Source organism: Triturus cristatus, chromosome 6, assembly GCF_964204655.1.
Source record: "Triturus cristatus chromosome 6, aTriCri1.1, whole genome shotgun sequence".
NCBI lineage: Eukaryota > Metazoa > Chordata > Amphibia > Caudata > Salamandridae > Triturus > Triturus cristatus.
The window spans coordinates 858651901-858668144 of record NC_140589.1 but is presented as its reverse complement, the minus strand read 5'-3'; the positions used below and the strand labels follow the sequence as shown (position 1 = coordinate 858668144).

Below are 16244 nucleotides of genomic sequence, written 5' to 3'. Positions count from 1 at the left end.
CAATTCCATGCTTATTTATAGCATTTTGGTTATATCTAAATGTTTATAACAACTCATTTGTGAAAACTTGTTTATGAAGTCTCATTATATGTATATACTTTCATTTTTTCCAGCCTTGATAAAGTCTGAATACCTACTGTGGTACAGACGAAACACGTGTTGGCCTGTTTTTCACTTACTTGCTGCTGGGAATTTTCGTATATAAAGAATAAAAAGAAGATGAACACACAGCATTAATGGACACTCTTTTGTGAATACAAGTACTTTTGTTGCTAAACCTGAGGCAGATATTGCCATCTGGAACTTTATCAGGGAAGTGCTATTACTGAACAATTCTCATGTTTAGATACAGGTTTTTGATCTGTTGACCAGCACTGTTGGGTAATCAGTGCTATCAGTGTGTACAGCACCCCTACTTTGAATATTATTTAGGCGCTTTAATTTCTTTGGCTTTTGTGACGGGTTTCTTTCCACCAGAAGTGCGACTTATCCCTGCTTAGGGATTGCTATTACCCTTTATCTCTAATTCAATAATAGTGTAGGGTAGTGTCGGGGGGGGGGGGTCGTGCAGGGTAGTGTTTAAGTGTAGGGAGCGGATTAGGGGCAGGGGCAGGGTCGTGCTTGGGGTTTTGTTTTAGGGATTAGGGTAGTGTAGTAGTGTTTGTGTAGTATAGGGTAGTGTTTTAGGGTTTAGGGTAGTGTCAGGGGGTCGTGTAGGGAAGTGTTTGCGTGTAGGGGCAGGACTGGGAGTAGGGGCAGGGTCGTGCTTAGAGTAGTGTTTTAGGGTTTAGAGTATTGTTGTAGTGTTTGTGTAGTGTAGGTTGTGTTTCAGGGTTTAGGGTAGTGTCGGGGGATTGTGCAGGGTAGTGTTTCAGTGTAGGGGATGGACGGGGGTAGGGGCATGGTCGTGCTGGGGGTAGTGTTTTAGGATTAAGGGTAGTGTAGTAGTGCTTGTGTAGTGTAGGGTAGTGTTTTAGGGTTTAGTGTAGTGTTCGGGGGTCGTGCAGGGTAGTGTTTAAGTGAAGGGGACGGACTTGGAGGAGGGGTAGGGTTGTGCTGGGGTTGTGTTTTAGGGTAGTGTTGTAGTGTTTGTGTAGTGTAGGGTACTGTTGTAGGGTTTAGGGTGGTGTCGGGATCCTGCAGGGTATTGTTTCGGAGTAGGGGCAGGACTCGGGCACAGGGCAGGGTCGTGCTGGCGGTAGTGTTTTAGGGTTTAGGGTAGTGTTGTGTTGTTAGTGTAGTGTAGGTTACTGTTTTAGTAGTTAGTGTAGTGTCGGGGGGGTTGTGATGGGTAGTGAATTAGTGTAGGGGAATGCGTATGTTCGTGCAGGGGTAGTGATTTAGGGTTTAGGGTAGTGTAGTGGTGTTTTATTAGTGTAGGGTAGTGTAGTGTAAAAAAGGGGTTAAATGTATTTTTTTAATATGACACGTTATTCTGCACACCATTTTTATTACTAGGCAAGTTTTTACTTCGTATACATTAACACTTTCAATATAATGGTATGCAAACTAAAAACTTGCGTAGTAACGGTTATTGCTAAGTAATAACCGCGTAGTAATGGCATGCGAAGTAATGGCATGCAAAATAACGTGTCATATTCCTCTGATTTTGGCGCATTCACAGATTTTCCATTAGTAGTAGACCTAGGAATGTGTTAAAATGCTACGCCTCCCCAGGTGAGGAGCAACGAGGAGAAATGTCTTTATTTCGCCTTGTTTTTCCCCTTTCTATGTGTGCTGCAGTGTGCAGCGCACAAAGAAAGAGGAAAATGTCTCTGAGGATTGTTTTTGTACAGGAAGGTGTCCCTTTCCACACAAAAACAGTCCTGCCTACAACGCAGGCACGCTTGCACCATGATGCAAGGGTGCCTGCTTTGGCGCTAGACAGCAAAACGTGCGCCAGCACTATTAAAGGGACAGGAATGCGCCGTATAGTGTTATAGACAACACATTCCAGTCCTTTCCCTTTCACACAGCGCAGCAATGCGGCTTGCTACGTCCCTAAATATGGTCCCTGGATTTTTACGGGAGGCACACTTCTCTCTGGATTTCACCTTTCAGTGTTTAATCTATGCAGTTTTGAGGTTTCCCTTGTTCTGGAGATTTTTCTTAGAATAACGAGTAATATGTGGCTTGAAGGGTTGGCAACGAGCTGGAAAACCAGGGACCTGATGTAACCTTGACCTTGCGTTTATCTATGAAGTATTTTAAGTGAACCGTAATTGTCTTTTGTTTCCCAAAATGCTAGCATGCCTGTTGAAATTTATGAACGGGCCTGTTGCGCCATCTAGTGCTAGAAAATGTGAACCTCAGTGTGTGTCGCTTCCCACAGTACCTGGCCTCAATGTCTCTTCTAACTTTGGACCCACCCCGAAAGAATGCTTTAAACGGGAAACAAAACGAGCAGTTCTGTAGAGTGTTTGCTTTTCCCTACCATGCACAAAAGAATGCAGTTATTTTTTTTGTATTTTCTTAACAATGCAGATTGTCTTTGACACTCTCAAACATAGAAGTCATACGGATTTTCCCATTGTATACAGCAATAGATACTGTGGGCCTTTTGAGTAAGAAACCTGGATAATGATAGACGTAGCCCTTTTGGTTTCCTTACCTTAGGTTACTCCTTCCATCTGTACATCATTTTTTTCTCTATGTTGCTTTCTTCACTTTTTCCATAGAAAACTTCAAAACTGATGTCACTGAACCAACCCACATGAAAGGGAACTTTTTCAATCTGGTCTTCACCACAATGAAGACTACACCACTGCTGCAGTCGTCATCTACGATACAGCACGCACTCACCTTGGTCAATCAAGACCCTCCACAGCTCCCTCAATGGGAGCACAAGGTACTTGACCTGAGCATTGAGTAAGTGAAGTGACCACAGGGAACCAAAGTGGTGTGATGAAGGACTTAAATGGTTGAGATTAATGTAATGGGATGAGTTGAGCTAGATTGTGTCAACGCAAAGTGAATGAGATGAACAACTAGGAAGCGGGGCTCCGGGGTAAGCAAGGCATGCACAGGGCAGGGCAGATAAGCCTTGCACTGACTGGATCCACTGGCGTAATGAAACTCGAGGGGGCCTCCCTGCAAGGCACGTGGAGGGGCCCCCTCCAGGCTCAATCAGGATCTCTGCAGCCAGAGTGCTGGGCTTAGGGGGCCCACTGGAGCTTGGCACCGCGGGGGCTGCGGGGCCCTGTGTTACGCGCCTGGCTGGGTCAGGTGAGAACTGAGGGTCTGATTTACAAGAAACTAATGCATCTGCATTGATGCGTCAGTTTCTTTGCACCTGCGCCAAATGTCCTTGCAACACCATGGATGCACTCAACTGTGCAAGTGCTCCATGGCGCAAGGATTTAACAGATGCATCAGAAATTCTGATGCATCTGTTGGTGTAAAAGTGACGCATTGCTGGAGTTGGTCGTTAAACTGACGCTACTCCAGCAATGCGTCAGAACACATAGACGAGTCCCATTGTAAAAGCCTTGTGGCAATCCTTATGTTTGGTATGACCAGGCATCAGGATTCTGCACAGTCAAGCCATAGAGTGATGTAGTGAAATGTTGTAAATTTCACTGAACGACTTCTACGTGGCTTTTTTGCTTGGGAACGGCAAACCCTACATACATTATACCTGGCGCATGTATAATGTGATGCAGGGCTCTACGCACCATCGCATTGGACCCAATGCATCAGTTTGTAGATCTGGAGCAGAGTGACGCGCTGATTGTGCCATGATTGTGCCACCGCTGCGTAAAAAAAAAGTGACGCAGCACCAGGGCAAAGGGCTTGTAAGTAGGCCCCTGAGTGAGGTGATGAAGGATGGGCCAGTGAATCAAGCACGATAGGTCAGTGCAGAGTGAAAGCACATCTAGTATGTAATAAGCAAGGTTTGGCAAGGCAAGTGCAGGGTGGGAGAGTCGAGAACAGTTGAGAACATGGTGGGGCAGCTGATTACCGGTTGAGTAAAGCACATAATCTGGATCTGTGGAAGAGTCAAGTACAGCTTGCATAAAGAAAGCAAAATATGTGCATGGCTTGTAAAGGCTGGATATATCCAACACATTGTAGGTACAGTGGGCACAAGAAAGGTTAGGAGACCATAGGACGTTTTAGGTATTTTTATAGGGTGCAGCAGGACTCCTGGGCTACGGAGAGATGCACAAGAGATATTAGTACAATTTTCTGCATTGAGATGTCCCCTAAAACATCACTAAAGATAATACATTCATAGACACTGGGAAAAATACATCTTAGTTTCAGAAAAGGGTTTCATATGGAAGGGTCATACATCAAAGAAGGTTTCCTCCTTCCTCAGACGACATAGGAGACTCTGACTGTAATACTGGCCCAAATTCTAAAGATTGCATTGCTTTTCACAAAATGTAATTAAAGCTTTATTTCACAGCAATATAAAAAATAAGCAATCTCATCTCTGTGTATTGCTAGCTAGGATTAATTAAAACATTAAAGGTGCTATCCAGTAAATACTGTTACAAGATATATCAAAACTCCACTTGACATCATCAAACAATCTATAATACCTGTTTTTAAGAGATGATGGCCTGGGCTAAAAGAACTGCGGGCCATATTATCAAGGACGGCGTTAACATTATCGCTGCTGTAGCAGCAGGAAACTGCCGCTAAAGCGGCGATAATGGGCTTGATAATATGCCCTTGTGAATTCCCATAGAAGCCCATGTTCGGGTGTGAACATGGGCTTCTATGGGAGTTCTAAAGGGCATATTATCAAGCCCATTATCGCCGCTTTAGCGGCAGTTTTCTGCCGCTAAAGCGGCGATAATTTTAACGCCATCCTTGATAATATGGCCCTGTGTTTTTATTCTCTATACTAGAGAGTCACTTTAAGTTTTGAGATCATTATATTTTCGAAAATAGGGCAACATCAAGCCTAATCACAGGGTGTAAGAGCAAACTGCTCAAGATCACCTATGGTGCGAGAGACTCACTTAAGAGAAAGTGTAGTACAAGGGTTTGAGGAAGTGCCTGAATTAAAAAAAGAATGCGAGGAGGTTACAACTGGACACAATCACCCTAGACATAAGGATCAAAGTCAGTGTGCATCGTGTGGGTGTGCATTATTTTGAAGACCACTCTTCTCCAAGCCACTCAATTTCCCTGTGTTTTCTTGCCCATCTCCTTCAGCCTCTAAAAATCAATGAGATTTTATGCAACACCTCTTACTCAGTGGCCAGGAAGTCGATTTATTATCCACTGCCTGTTCACCCTCAGGTATCCATGCTTGACCAACCCCCAACCTCTTGCTTGCTCCTCTGCAGTATTTACTTTCCACCTGCTCTCCAATGCATGGTGAAGCTTTATCTTGTCTTCTGCGAGGCATCTGCCTCTCACCCTCTGTCAGGCAAACCCAGCAGGATTGACTTATGCCGCCAATACTGCCTCTGGCTCCCACAGACATGGCTGTGATCTATGAGGTGGTTGTGAGACGTACCTCCAGACTAAATACATTTATTCACATATACTCACAAAAACTCACACACATTCACAACCACTCACTCACAATTTGATTCAGATAATTAGCTTGTACATAGACCTTATATCGATAGCCTGAAAACCTGGACTGGAACTGGCCCTTGCGGACCTATGTTGGGCACCCCTTGTCACAATAAACTCTCAAAAGTGCATTGTGTGCACACAAGGAAAGGCTCACAAACATGAAATGAGGTTGCAGATTACCAAGCTGAGGATGGAGTTAATTTTTCAATGGACCAGGGATGTAGCTTCTATTGGTGCAGCAGGTGCAGTGCACCATGGCCCAGAGGCCTGATGGGTCCAGTGATCCCTAATTATTGCTATAATTCGAACAGCAGCCATTGGGAGGTGGCTTTCCTTTCCTTGCACTATGGCCCACGACACACTGGCTACACTGCCTGATTGGACAACTAAACTGAAGACATTAAACCATTGATCTTAAGGGCAGGGGAATTTAATTCCACATCTTTGTTGGTAGGTGGACCTCATAACATAAAATACTTAGCTGCAGAGTGCTCGATGCCCAAAGGCTTATTGTGCTATTTTCAGATCTTCTGTTGATTAAAAGAATGAACCCTACAACTGCAGACTCAGTTTAACCCTCAAGGTCGTCTAAAGTTCTCTATCTCAATCTCAGTTCTGTTATGGAAATATTTAGGGGATGCCCAGGATGCCTTAGCACACTATGCTTCTCGAAAACCCAATGGAATAAGTGGAGCACGCATGTAACTTAATCCGAGTAGTACTACAATTTAGATGATTATGTGAAACTTGTCAAATGGACACAGGTGGGCTGGGACTCGTAGAGGCAGTAGTGTGCATGATGATGGACTGCCTGCCTGTCTCACAACTGAATGCCCAGCTGAATGTTGATCAGCCAATGCAAGGCAGTGGATGATACACCACCCATCCCCCTCCTCGGCTGTCTGCAGGCAAGTCAGTGGTGTAGCTAGACACTTTGCTGCCCGTGGCGGCCCCTTCCTTTGCCACCTGCATGTAAGAGCAGGGGGAGGGGGGGCACTGCCCCCAAAACTCATGTCACCCAGGCAGGCTGCCATCCCCAGCCACCCTTGCTACATCACAGAGGCAAGTCCTGGGAGGTGCACTCTAGGCTTGGGTGTCGCACCGTAAATGAATGATGTTTAATTTTCCAAATGTTTCTGAGACATGGCAGGGGGCAGGCCCTGTGTCGCATACCTACAGTGTGATTGACTGTGCAGGGTCTGATTGGACGCTGCACTTTCAATTACAGATGGTCGAAGGGCATCCAAAACACCAAGCAGCCCTAAAGCAATACAAAGGAGCCGCTGCTGAATTATACACTAGCCACTCCGTTCAGGGCTAGATTGGCTCACTCACTCCCTTCTAGCAGACTTTTCCTTTTAGGCAGCAGTTGAGCAGAGCTCTTTCTGTGCAGCTGCACAGTCACCCATGCCACCCAACCTGCCCTGCCTGGCTGCCCCCTAAGGCTACCAGTGTGCTCCTTGGCCAAGGAGAAGTTCTGGTACTCAAGGGGAAAAAATTAAAACGTGGTGGTACTTGGTACCAGTGAGTAGCGGCCCATTTAAATCATTGTTTAAGTAGTTGTTAGAGGACTGTGCCTTCTTATTGAGTTTATCGTAAATTGAATAATTTCCAGAAATCAATGATCGTTTCCAAACATGGTGTGTTTATTCTGAATTTTCACACATGAAAGAAAGAACAGCCAACACGTGTTTTGCCTTTGTGGCCCGATGGCCATGGGCTTTCTCAAGGCAGATAATCGTTGCTGGTAATCCAGTCCCGTGATGGTCATGTGTGGAAGTCTCTTAGGTCCCAGGAAAGAAGTGGCCCTGACCACTGTAGCACTAAAGCCCAGAGTCTGCCACCCATCTCAGTAAACCATTTAAATCATTGCACTGAGATCAAAGTTATATATCTAAAATGCGCTGAAGGTGAAGTAGGTGCCTTAAGAATAGAGCAAGCACCTCCTCAAGAAGAGCTTTCTGCACCAATGCCGCCAAATGTGGAAGAGAAGGATGACAATGTAACCATAATCGAGGGGGAGAAAGAGGAGCATAAAAGTGGTGCAATGCAAAACAAGACAGGATGGGGAGGCTGCTTTTTGGCCTTGGACTGAATGGGGGCCCCCCTGAAGTCCAAGATTTAGATGAATAGAGTTCTGTGCATGCCCATCCACGAGTGCTGAAGCGACAGTGGCCTGGTTCAAGTGAGTTCACTGCACGCATCCCAGGTGCGTTGCACTTAGTGGTCCTCGAGGTCCTCACACAAGATCCTGCCACTGCAGCGATCTGAGAGTCCTCGTGGCTCCTTCAAGCTGATAAGTTCTTTGGTCCTGCCTATGGCCGGTGGTGGGGGAGTGTTTCAAGGGTCCTGATGCTAATCCTCTGTCATGGTGCTAGTCCGGTGGTCTTTCTCCTCTGTTGATGATCCTGACCAGGTCACCCTTCTTACTTGGTCCCTATGACCCCCTCCTGCGCACGGGGTCAATGTCACTGCACACAGGCTCTGAACTGGTCAGCACAGCAGAATAACTCACAAATGCCCCTCCTGCAATACTGGGCTACGGCCCTCTCAGCATGGCAATCGCTTCACAGCAGCCCCTCATGGCATACAGGGATACTAATCCCTCACTGTACATGGTCCATTCAGCACAGCAGATATCACAGCTCACTTCATGGCAGCCACCCCGGCATATGAGGTTGCTGATTCCTCACTGCGCACAGGCAATACACCGTTCAGCACAGCAACAATCATGGTTCACTTCACGGTGGCCTCTCCAGGCATACTCGGGTCACCACATTTTCCCAACACACACGCCACAACCCGATCGGTGCTGCTGTCATCTCCTCACACCTCACTAAAGGACTATACTTGACAGGAGTCCCCTCTGGACCTCACTCTCTCCAACACTCTCCTCTTTCTCACAGGGTACTCTCGTCTTGATAGGCAGTCAGGGCTGGTGCTCAAGGCTTCAGAGCAGGTGGTCTTTGGATTCCTTGGGTGGTGTCCTCTTACCCAGCTGGGAGACTAGCAGGCCTTGACCCCAGCTCTCTGGTCATAGGCAGAAGTTTTGGAGAGCTTCTCTTCCTCGCACAGCCCGACTGACTGCTTGACAGTTGGCAATGTTTTGGGTCTCGACCTCCCTTTCTTGTAGTCCATTTCTAGATTTAAAAAAACTGATTTAGAGTCTGAGTCTTTGAACTTTATGTTGGGGATCTGCTTCCTTTTGAAGTGCTGACTCCTCTGCCCTGTCAACCTCCAGAAAGCAGTCTGTCACAGCAGGAGTGACTCCAAAGCTGATAGCCCCACAACACAGACCATGGGAGTGACTAGGAGTGCACACCTGGATGTCAGCCACAGTGATATATGTATCAAAAGGTTAGCGCAGGGCTGCAGCCCTCCTCTTTATGATTCTCTTATCAGCCCATCCTCTTCCTGAAATGTACCTACGCCCCTTCCTTGTGACCGCTCTTCGAATCAAAGAGCACCTTTTGGAATGTATGGGATAGCTTGTCTCTGGCTTTCTCCAGTTTGTCCCACCAGCTTACTGCAATGCAGTAATGCACAAATCTGTCTGGGGGGATTCCTCTACCTCCTCATACTTCACCATGCAGCCAAGTGTCTCCCAAAATGGAACCCAGAGTCAGCCATGTACACTACCATTCACAGGCAGAATACATGCACTGCACTTCATACCACAGGCACGAATATGGCACTTTTCTCCACAGCCCGTCACCCTGCATGTTGTTACAATGCAGTTGTTACCCTGACCGTGTTGTAACAACGCATACCATTATCTCGCAATTTGTAACAACGACTTGCGGAAGGGCGTGCTGGATGTTGGAATAGTGTAATTTACTATTCCAACTCCAGTCTGTGCGGACAGTAGGGAAGGTGTTGGATTTTAAATCCAACACCTTCCCCCCCTCCGCAAGTTGTTGTTACGATTTGCAGGTTAATGTCCGCATTGTAACAACATGTGGGGTGACGGTTTCGTGGTGAAGGTTGTTTACCCACAGGCACACATACACTCAACACATGCATATATCATACACACATTGCACAGCACTACATCCTGCTGTCCTCCATCCTTCGCAGGAGTTAGAGTTTCCAGTCTGGTTTCTGTCTCCCTTCACAGATTCTGAGCACCGGTTGCACAATCTGGATGTTCATAGAACATTTAGCATGTATTTGTCTAGAGATCCCTTTTTTAAGAACTATACTTCATTCATTACATGTGGGCTTCTAAGGCAGGAAATATGTCCAACTTCTGTGACACTCAGCCATTGGATCTGTTTTGATATCTGTATGTAACATGTGATTCTGTAATCCCTGTATAGTCACCTGTCTGTAATTTCTTTCTAATCGGCGACTTGTGATGAACCCAGTTGCCGATAATAAAGAAAAGACATCAGAACTCTATTATTATAAGTTATTACAGTCGAATTCTGACATCGCAATGCCTGCTGCCAGAGCCCTTATACGGTTGCTGTCTTGAAAAGAGATATTTAGCCTGAAAATTGAGGCATATCATTTGATCTGTTGTAAACATTCGATGATCATAATGTTTTTGTGTTGAAATAAGCAAATTTAAGCATATCAGACCAATCTATTTGCTGTTGTCTTAATTAGTTTTCTTTGTAATGTTGTTCCTATACTCCCCACTACCCATTATTAAAGTTCATATAACACGTGTCAGCTGGATAAACTGACACTTGTGGGTGAGTCTAGTGCAGGACCATTTCCCAGTTTATCCAGTCTCTGGTTCAGGCTCTTTCCTATGAAAGAGCTACGCACAGAGGTTTTAAGGTATTTGTGGGAAGGGGGATGGTGTGACCATGTATTTTATGGGATAAAGTACCCCTCTGGCATACATGATAAGGATATTGCAAGTCACCTCGCAGTTACATAACCTTATAAAGGACATTAGCGTTCAGCCTCGTTCCGCTATATGGTTATTGAACTCCTCGCCGACTTGCAATATCCTAATGATGTATGGCAGGGGTACTTTATCCCTTATATATTAAGTAGCAGCAAGAGTAGATTTGCCAGGTCCCATTCGTGCTCACTCAGGAGGATATTTAGGGCCATATTTATGTTGAAATGTGGTGAAAGAGCGATGCAAGCCATAAGTCATATTTTTGAAGCTAAACAAAGCCACTTTACATGCCTTTGAGTGGCTTCAAAAATCTGGAGTAATGCAATGCAGTGCATAGCGCTGCATTGCATTATTATACGCAAGGGAGTTGATCCATGGGCATCACATGGGTGTGCCCACTCAACTCACATGGTTTTTGATGCAATCCAGATTTACCAAACCTGGTAAACCAGGGAATGCGCCAAAAAGATACACCTTCCCATGAAATATTCTGCAGCACACATAGAAAGAGGAAAACATCTCGCAGGATTGTTTTTGTGCAGGATGGTACCCCTTCCTGCACAAAACCAATCTTGCCTACAACAGAGGCACCCTTGCACCATGGTGCAAGAGTGCCTGCATTGGTGGAAGGCTACCAAAACGGTGCCAGCAAAAGAGGAAAGGACAGAAATGCCCTGTATTGGATAAATACAGTGCATTTCTGCCCTTTCCTTGCGATGCAGGGCAGTGCAGCAAGGTGACTACTAGCCTCTTAAATAGGGTCCTCAGCTTTTTAGGCAGCTTTCAAAAATAACTTTTTGAGGGGCATTCGCAATACTGCTATGTGGTAATCTCCTCACACCTCACTTCTTTTTTTATTAACTTGACCCGAAGGTATCGGGTATCAGAGCGCTTTATATAGCACCAGTTGCGTTACATGAGGACACATTCATTTTTTTGTTAGGCACGGGGAGATTAAGTGATTTGCCCAGAATCACAGGATGTTCAGCGTCGTTGTCGAGACTCAAACCCAATTCCCCAGATTCAAGGACGACAGCCCTAGCCATTAGGCCAACTCCTCTCACCTTCATGTGGCATTTCCAACTGCTGGTTTGGTGGGGTGTTTTCCATTGATTTTCATTCTCATATGTTAAGTTCTATTACTCCGAAACCTAGTATTCCTCGTCATATCCATTAGTCGCCACCCCATCTCCCCATTATGAGTGTCCACAGGTAGGTGTGCCACCTGACCAGGATTTTAATAGCCTGGCCTGTATTTTTATAGCCATGCCATATAAAAAATAAGAAAAGCAATGACATTCATTGTTTGAAGAAACCTCCTAAATATTATTTGAGAGCTTCTGAAATGATTTCTAAATAATTATTAAAGCAAACAGATTGATAATAACCATGTTTCCAAAGAATGCTGAGAACTGTATGAAACTGGTTTTACCTGCCAGTTGTTTTGCTCATAAAAACAGGCAGCACTAAGGGGCTCATTTATGAGCTTGTGACGCGGTGCAGCAAGTCACCTGGTTGCACTGCACTGCATTACTGGGAAAGGGCAGAAATGCATCATATTTAAGTCACATTCCTGCCCTTTTCCTTGTGCTGGTGCCCTTTTGACAGCCTGGTACCAACGTAGTCATCCTTACACCTAGGTGCAAGGATTCCTGTGTTGCATGCAGGGTGGTTTTTGTGCAGGAAGGGGCACCTTCCTGCACATCCTGGGGGACATATTCCTCTTTCAATGTGTGCTGTAGAAAAGAAAGAAATAAGGAGAAATAGAGACATTTCTCGTTGCTGTAGCTCCCCTGTGAAGGAGTAAGGTTTTGGCGCACCCTCAAGTTTACAAGTTCTTGTAATTCTGGGAATGCGTAAATATCCATGGGAGTGGCATGGGAACACTCATGCAACGCCCATGGTACGCCTTCCCAGGGTAAAGTAACGCAACTCCAGATTTTTAAAGCTACTCAGTGCCACGCAAAAGTGGCTTTGCGTGGCTTCAAAAATCTGACTTGGTGGTTTTGCGCCACGCATGTACATTGTTGTGTGGTACAAACATGACGCAACTCTCTCATAAATATGCCCCTAAGTATTTACTGGTATGTTCCCGTGCACATACCTTCTGTTCCATTGGTGCCTTGCATTGGATCTCGCTCATTTGCACCTGAATCCGCTGCTTTTCGACTTTCTTCTTCAGAAGATCCATGTACTTAACGTACATGGCGTTTCTCAGCCTGTGCATGTTCTTGTACGTCTCAAGGTGGCGCTAGAAGCAAGCAAGACACCAAACATAAATTAAAAATATTGTTTTTCCTAATGCTCGCGTGCAACGTGTACCAAGTACATTTAGTCCTAGAGCAAGTAAAACATATCAGGAGAGCCTGCATTAATATTAACTTGTAGATATTTTACAAATGACCCTGAATTCGAGGGAGCCATCTTTGTTCCTTGAGTATCGCTACCGCTTAGAAGTGGACAGAGTAGTGAATTCAATCAGGAGAGCAAACGTATCGCCATAAAAACCAAAATACGAACGGCCCATCGAAAGATTTGTCTTCTTGGATGTCACCTAACCGAGTTAATGTAAAATTAATACAAGGGAATGTGAAATAAAAAAAAGTTATTTATTTTTGATGTTTGAGATTTTCAAATTTAGTTAATTAAATCATAGTTCTATATTAGAGATACATTTGAATATTAAAACTTATATAACATTGACTGAAAAAGAGTCAGCCGTCCTGTCCGATAGCCGTCACATTTCTAAAGGGGAGTCCAGAGACAATTCAGTTGGCGATGTCCACTGTTATTTAATACTTATATCAGGTGACACACTGTAGTCTAATATACAATAATACCAACGAGGTTTTTGTATACCGCACACTCTGAACAAAACTACTTCACGTTACTCCTAAATTTGACAGTCGATAAAAAGAGGCGCATTGAAGTAAACGGATATGCCCAGGATCACAGACATTGGTCATGGGTGTAAGCCGGGATTTGGGTCCATGTTTTTCAACTTCACGGACTGCAAGTCAGCTATTGGGTGATTTAACACCAAGGATAACGCTGACTGTGCATGTGTCTCTTAGGAGCTACATACCTGCCTTGGGCTAACAGAACTACCTCGCAAAATAATCAACGCATGTAAAATGAATTTGAGACTGCATAAGGCATATTTCGGGATAATAGAATGCTAAAGGATCAAAGGAGACAGAAGCAACCTACATGATTATAAAATATTTCTGTGCTGCTGCCGACTGTGCAAAGTTACATGTTAGCAGGGCCATTGGAAGTATGTGATTCTGCAGCTGCTTTTTTTCTGCATAATTATGGATTTTCCACACTTGCCGCATAATCCACCATCTGCTGAGTAAATTGCAGATTTTATCAAATAGGTCCTAGTTTAAACGGAGTAAAATGTTCTTAAAAAGCACCACATTTGGTCCTGCGCTGTGACAGGTCTTTTGTAAAATGTATCAGGCCACCTTTCCGCTGCTATTCTCTCTATTCAGATGGTAACCTGGCACTAACGAGGTGAAACTGTTGCCCAGGCAGCAGTGTGTGTTAAAGTGACAACATAGAGATATGCCACACTATGCCTAATAATTTGTCTTTTTTTGCATTTTAATTTAGTCAACCCTGCCACATAATTTGTTCCTCTATTGCAGCAGAATTCCAGTGGCCCCTAGAATAAAGAAGGACGTCCAAATTATTTATATAACGATATTGTTCACTAGATTTTATGTATTTATGGATAAAAAGTCTGTTATTTAATATTGTATATTTTTTATATATTTACTAATATGAACTTTTGTATTGAGAATCTTATATGACGTTTTATTATTAATTTTTAGACATATTTATGGTTCTATGAATATAGTATGATTTTATGCTGCTTTTATGGCTCAAAATAGACGAAAAAAGTATTTGTTGACTTGACTTGACTTGATATCGTTCACAAATCTCCATTTGTGTTATTGAGGGGAAGTTTGGCTGTCACTAAACTGCCCCCACTCTGGTTATAGCTGTGGAGAAAATGTGAAATGACTACAAGTTTGTAAAATAATGGTTCTTAAGTGATGCCATAGAACAAAACATGTGCAATGAAAAAGCGTTATAAAATAAGGAGGCTGTGGCAAAAAATGAATTTTACAGTGGGAAATGATGTGAAAATTGTTGCCCTGGATTAAAAATGCTTAGTTGTAAATACAGTGAAGCTGTGTGGTGGGAAAGAATGTTTCTGCCATAAGCCTGGTGTTCCATATGCCCGGAAAATGGCTAGTGGTAAAGTGTTCATATGAAGCCAATCTGTTGTGCATAACTGAGATATATAATTGGTCTCAAGTTAAGGTCTGCAGTCTTACCCAAACGATTATCGTAACTTGCTTGAAAGGATGACCAATGAGGGAATGCTATGGAAATATTGAAAAAAATGGTGTGCCACTTCCTGTTAGGATTGTGAAATGATTGCTTTGATTGTGATGCTGACCGTGGCACAATTAATTGCTACAATTCCCTGAATGTAGGTTTGGTGACCAAATTTAGAGATTGTATGTATGTATATGCTATTTGTAGAGAGAAAACCTAGTCAAAAGGCAGTGGAATTATGTACATGGTCAAAGACAACCATAAAATCAACAAGTAATAGGAGAGGAAGATGGGTTGTAGATGGTTAGTGCGTTGAGATACAGTGTTCTTTAAGTGGTGAGTCTTCACCTCTTTCCTAAAATGGAACAGGAATGGGGCGATCCTGATAGATACAGGGATGTCGGTCTAGAATCTGTCCCCCGAGAGCGGTCGATGCTGTGTTGCGAAGAGGTGGGCTGATGGTGGCTCACGCTGATTTCGGGTGTCAGCAGCACGGTCTCAGTGCGAACGGGTCCGTTCATGGTCGCAAAGAGCCCAAAAGCTTGATTTGAGCACACTGGGCCATGCCAAGGGTCCAGGACCTGATGGGAACAGCTTGGGGGTCAGGAACATGCTGCCTCTGGGTCCAGGAGATTGTTCGGGAGTTTTTATGTTCCTGAAGCTCAGATCTGGAGACCAGCAGACTAGCCTTTGTAGTCACTCTGGCGTCCTGGGCTCAAGATGAAGTTGCAGATCCAGTTCTTCTTCTCCAGGCAAGAGGGCAGCAATCAGCAGATCAGCAGAGCAGGGCAAGAGCTCCTTCAGAGCAGCAGTCCAGCAAAGTGGCTGTCCTTTTAGCAGCACAGCAGTCCTTCTTTCTGGCTGAGTATCCACAGGTCCATCAGTGGACTGAAGAGTTGGTGTCTTAGATGTATTCACAGTTGTGCCTTTGAAGTGAGGAGAAGCTGTTAGAAGAAGGCCTTCGAGGTGCACAGATACCCTGACTTCTTGGCCCTGGCTCCAGACGAACTACAGGGGGTATAAGCCCTTTGTGTGGAGTCGGAACACAGCCTATTAAAGCGTGATTGGGGCTGAGCTCAGCTCTTCCCACCATCCTGCCAGTGATGGCCTATCCAGTCACACCTATGATTCCCATTGTGTGTGGCTGTCTAGGAGGAGAACACAAAGCCCAACTGCCAGGTACACCCAGTCATGTGACCCAGTGACAGGCTGCAGGCACCAAATGGCTAAGGCAGGAAAATGCCAACTTTTTTAAAGGAGCATTTTCAGAATTGCAATTTAAAATCTGACTTCACCATAAATTAGGATTTTAAATTGTGAATCCAGAGACACCAAACACGAACTGCTTATCAATTCCCATTTGTAAATTTCAACTGTAAAATATAATACGGCAACTCCAATGTTATCCTATGGGAGAGATATGCCTTGCAGTAGTGAAAAACACATTAAAAAGTTTTTCACTACCAAGACATGTAAAACTTTAAAGTAAATG

At 44.4% G+C, this 16244-nt stretch overlaps 1 protein-coding gene across 1 annotated transcript in view; it reads right to left on the bottom strand.

Moving 5' to 3' along the window:
- LOC146817966 (uncharacterized) overlaps nt 1-16244 on the bottom strand; it is a 737869-nt gene that overhangs the window by 379467 nt on the left and 342158 nt on the right. Inside the window, exon 5 of the mRNA XM_085611444.1 lies at nt 12504-12650. Coding sequence (XP_085467570.1) covers nt 12504-12650 — 147 coding nt within the window. The remainder of the gene's footprint in view (nt 1-12503; nt 12651-16244) is intronic.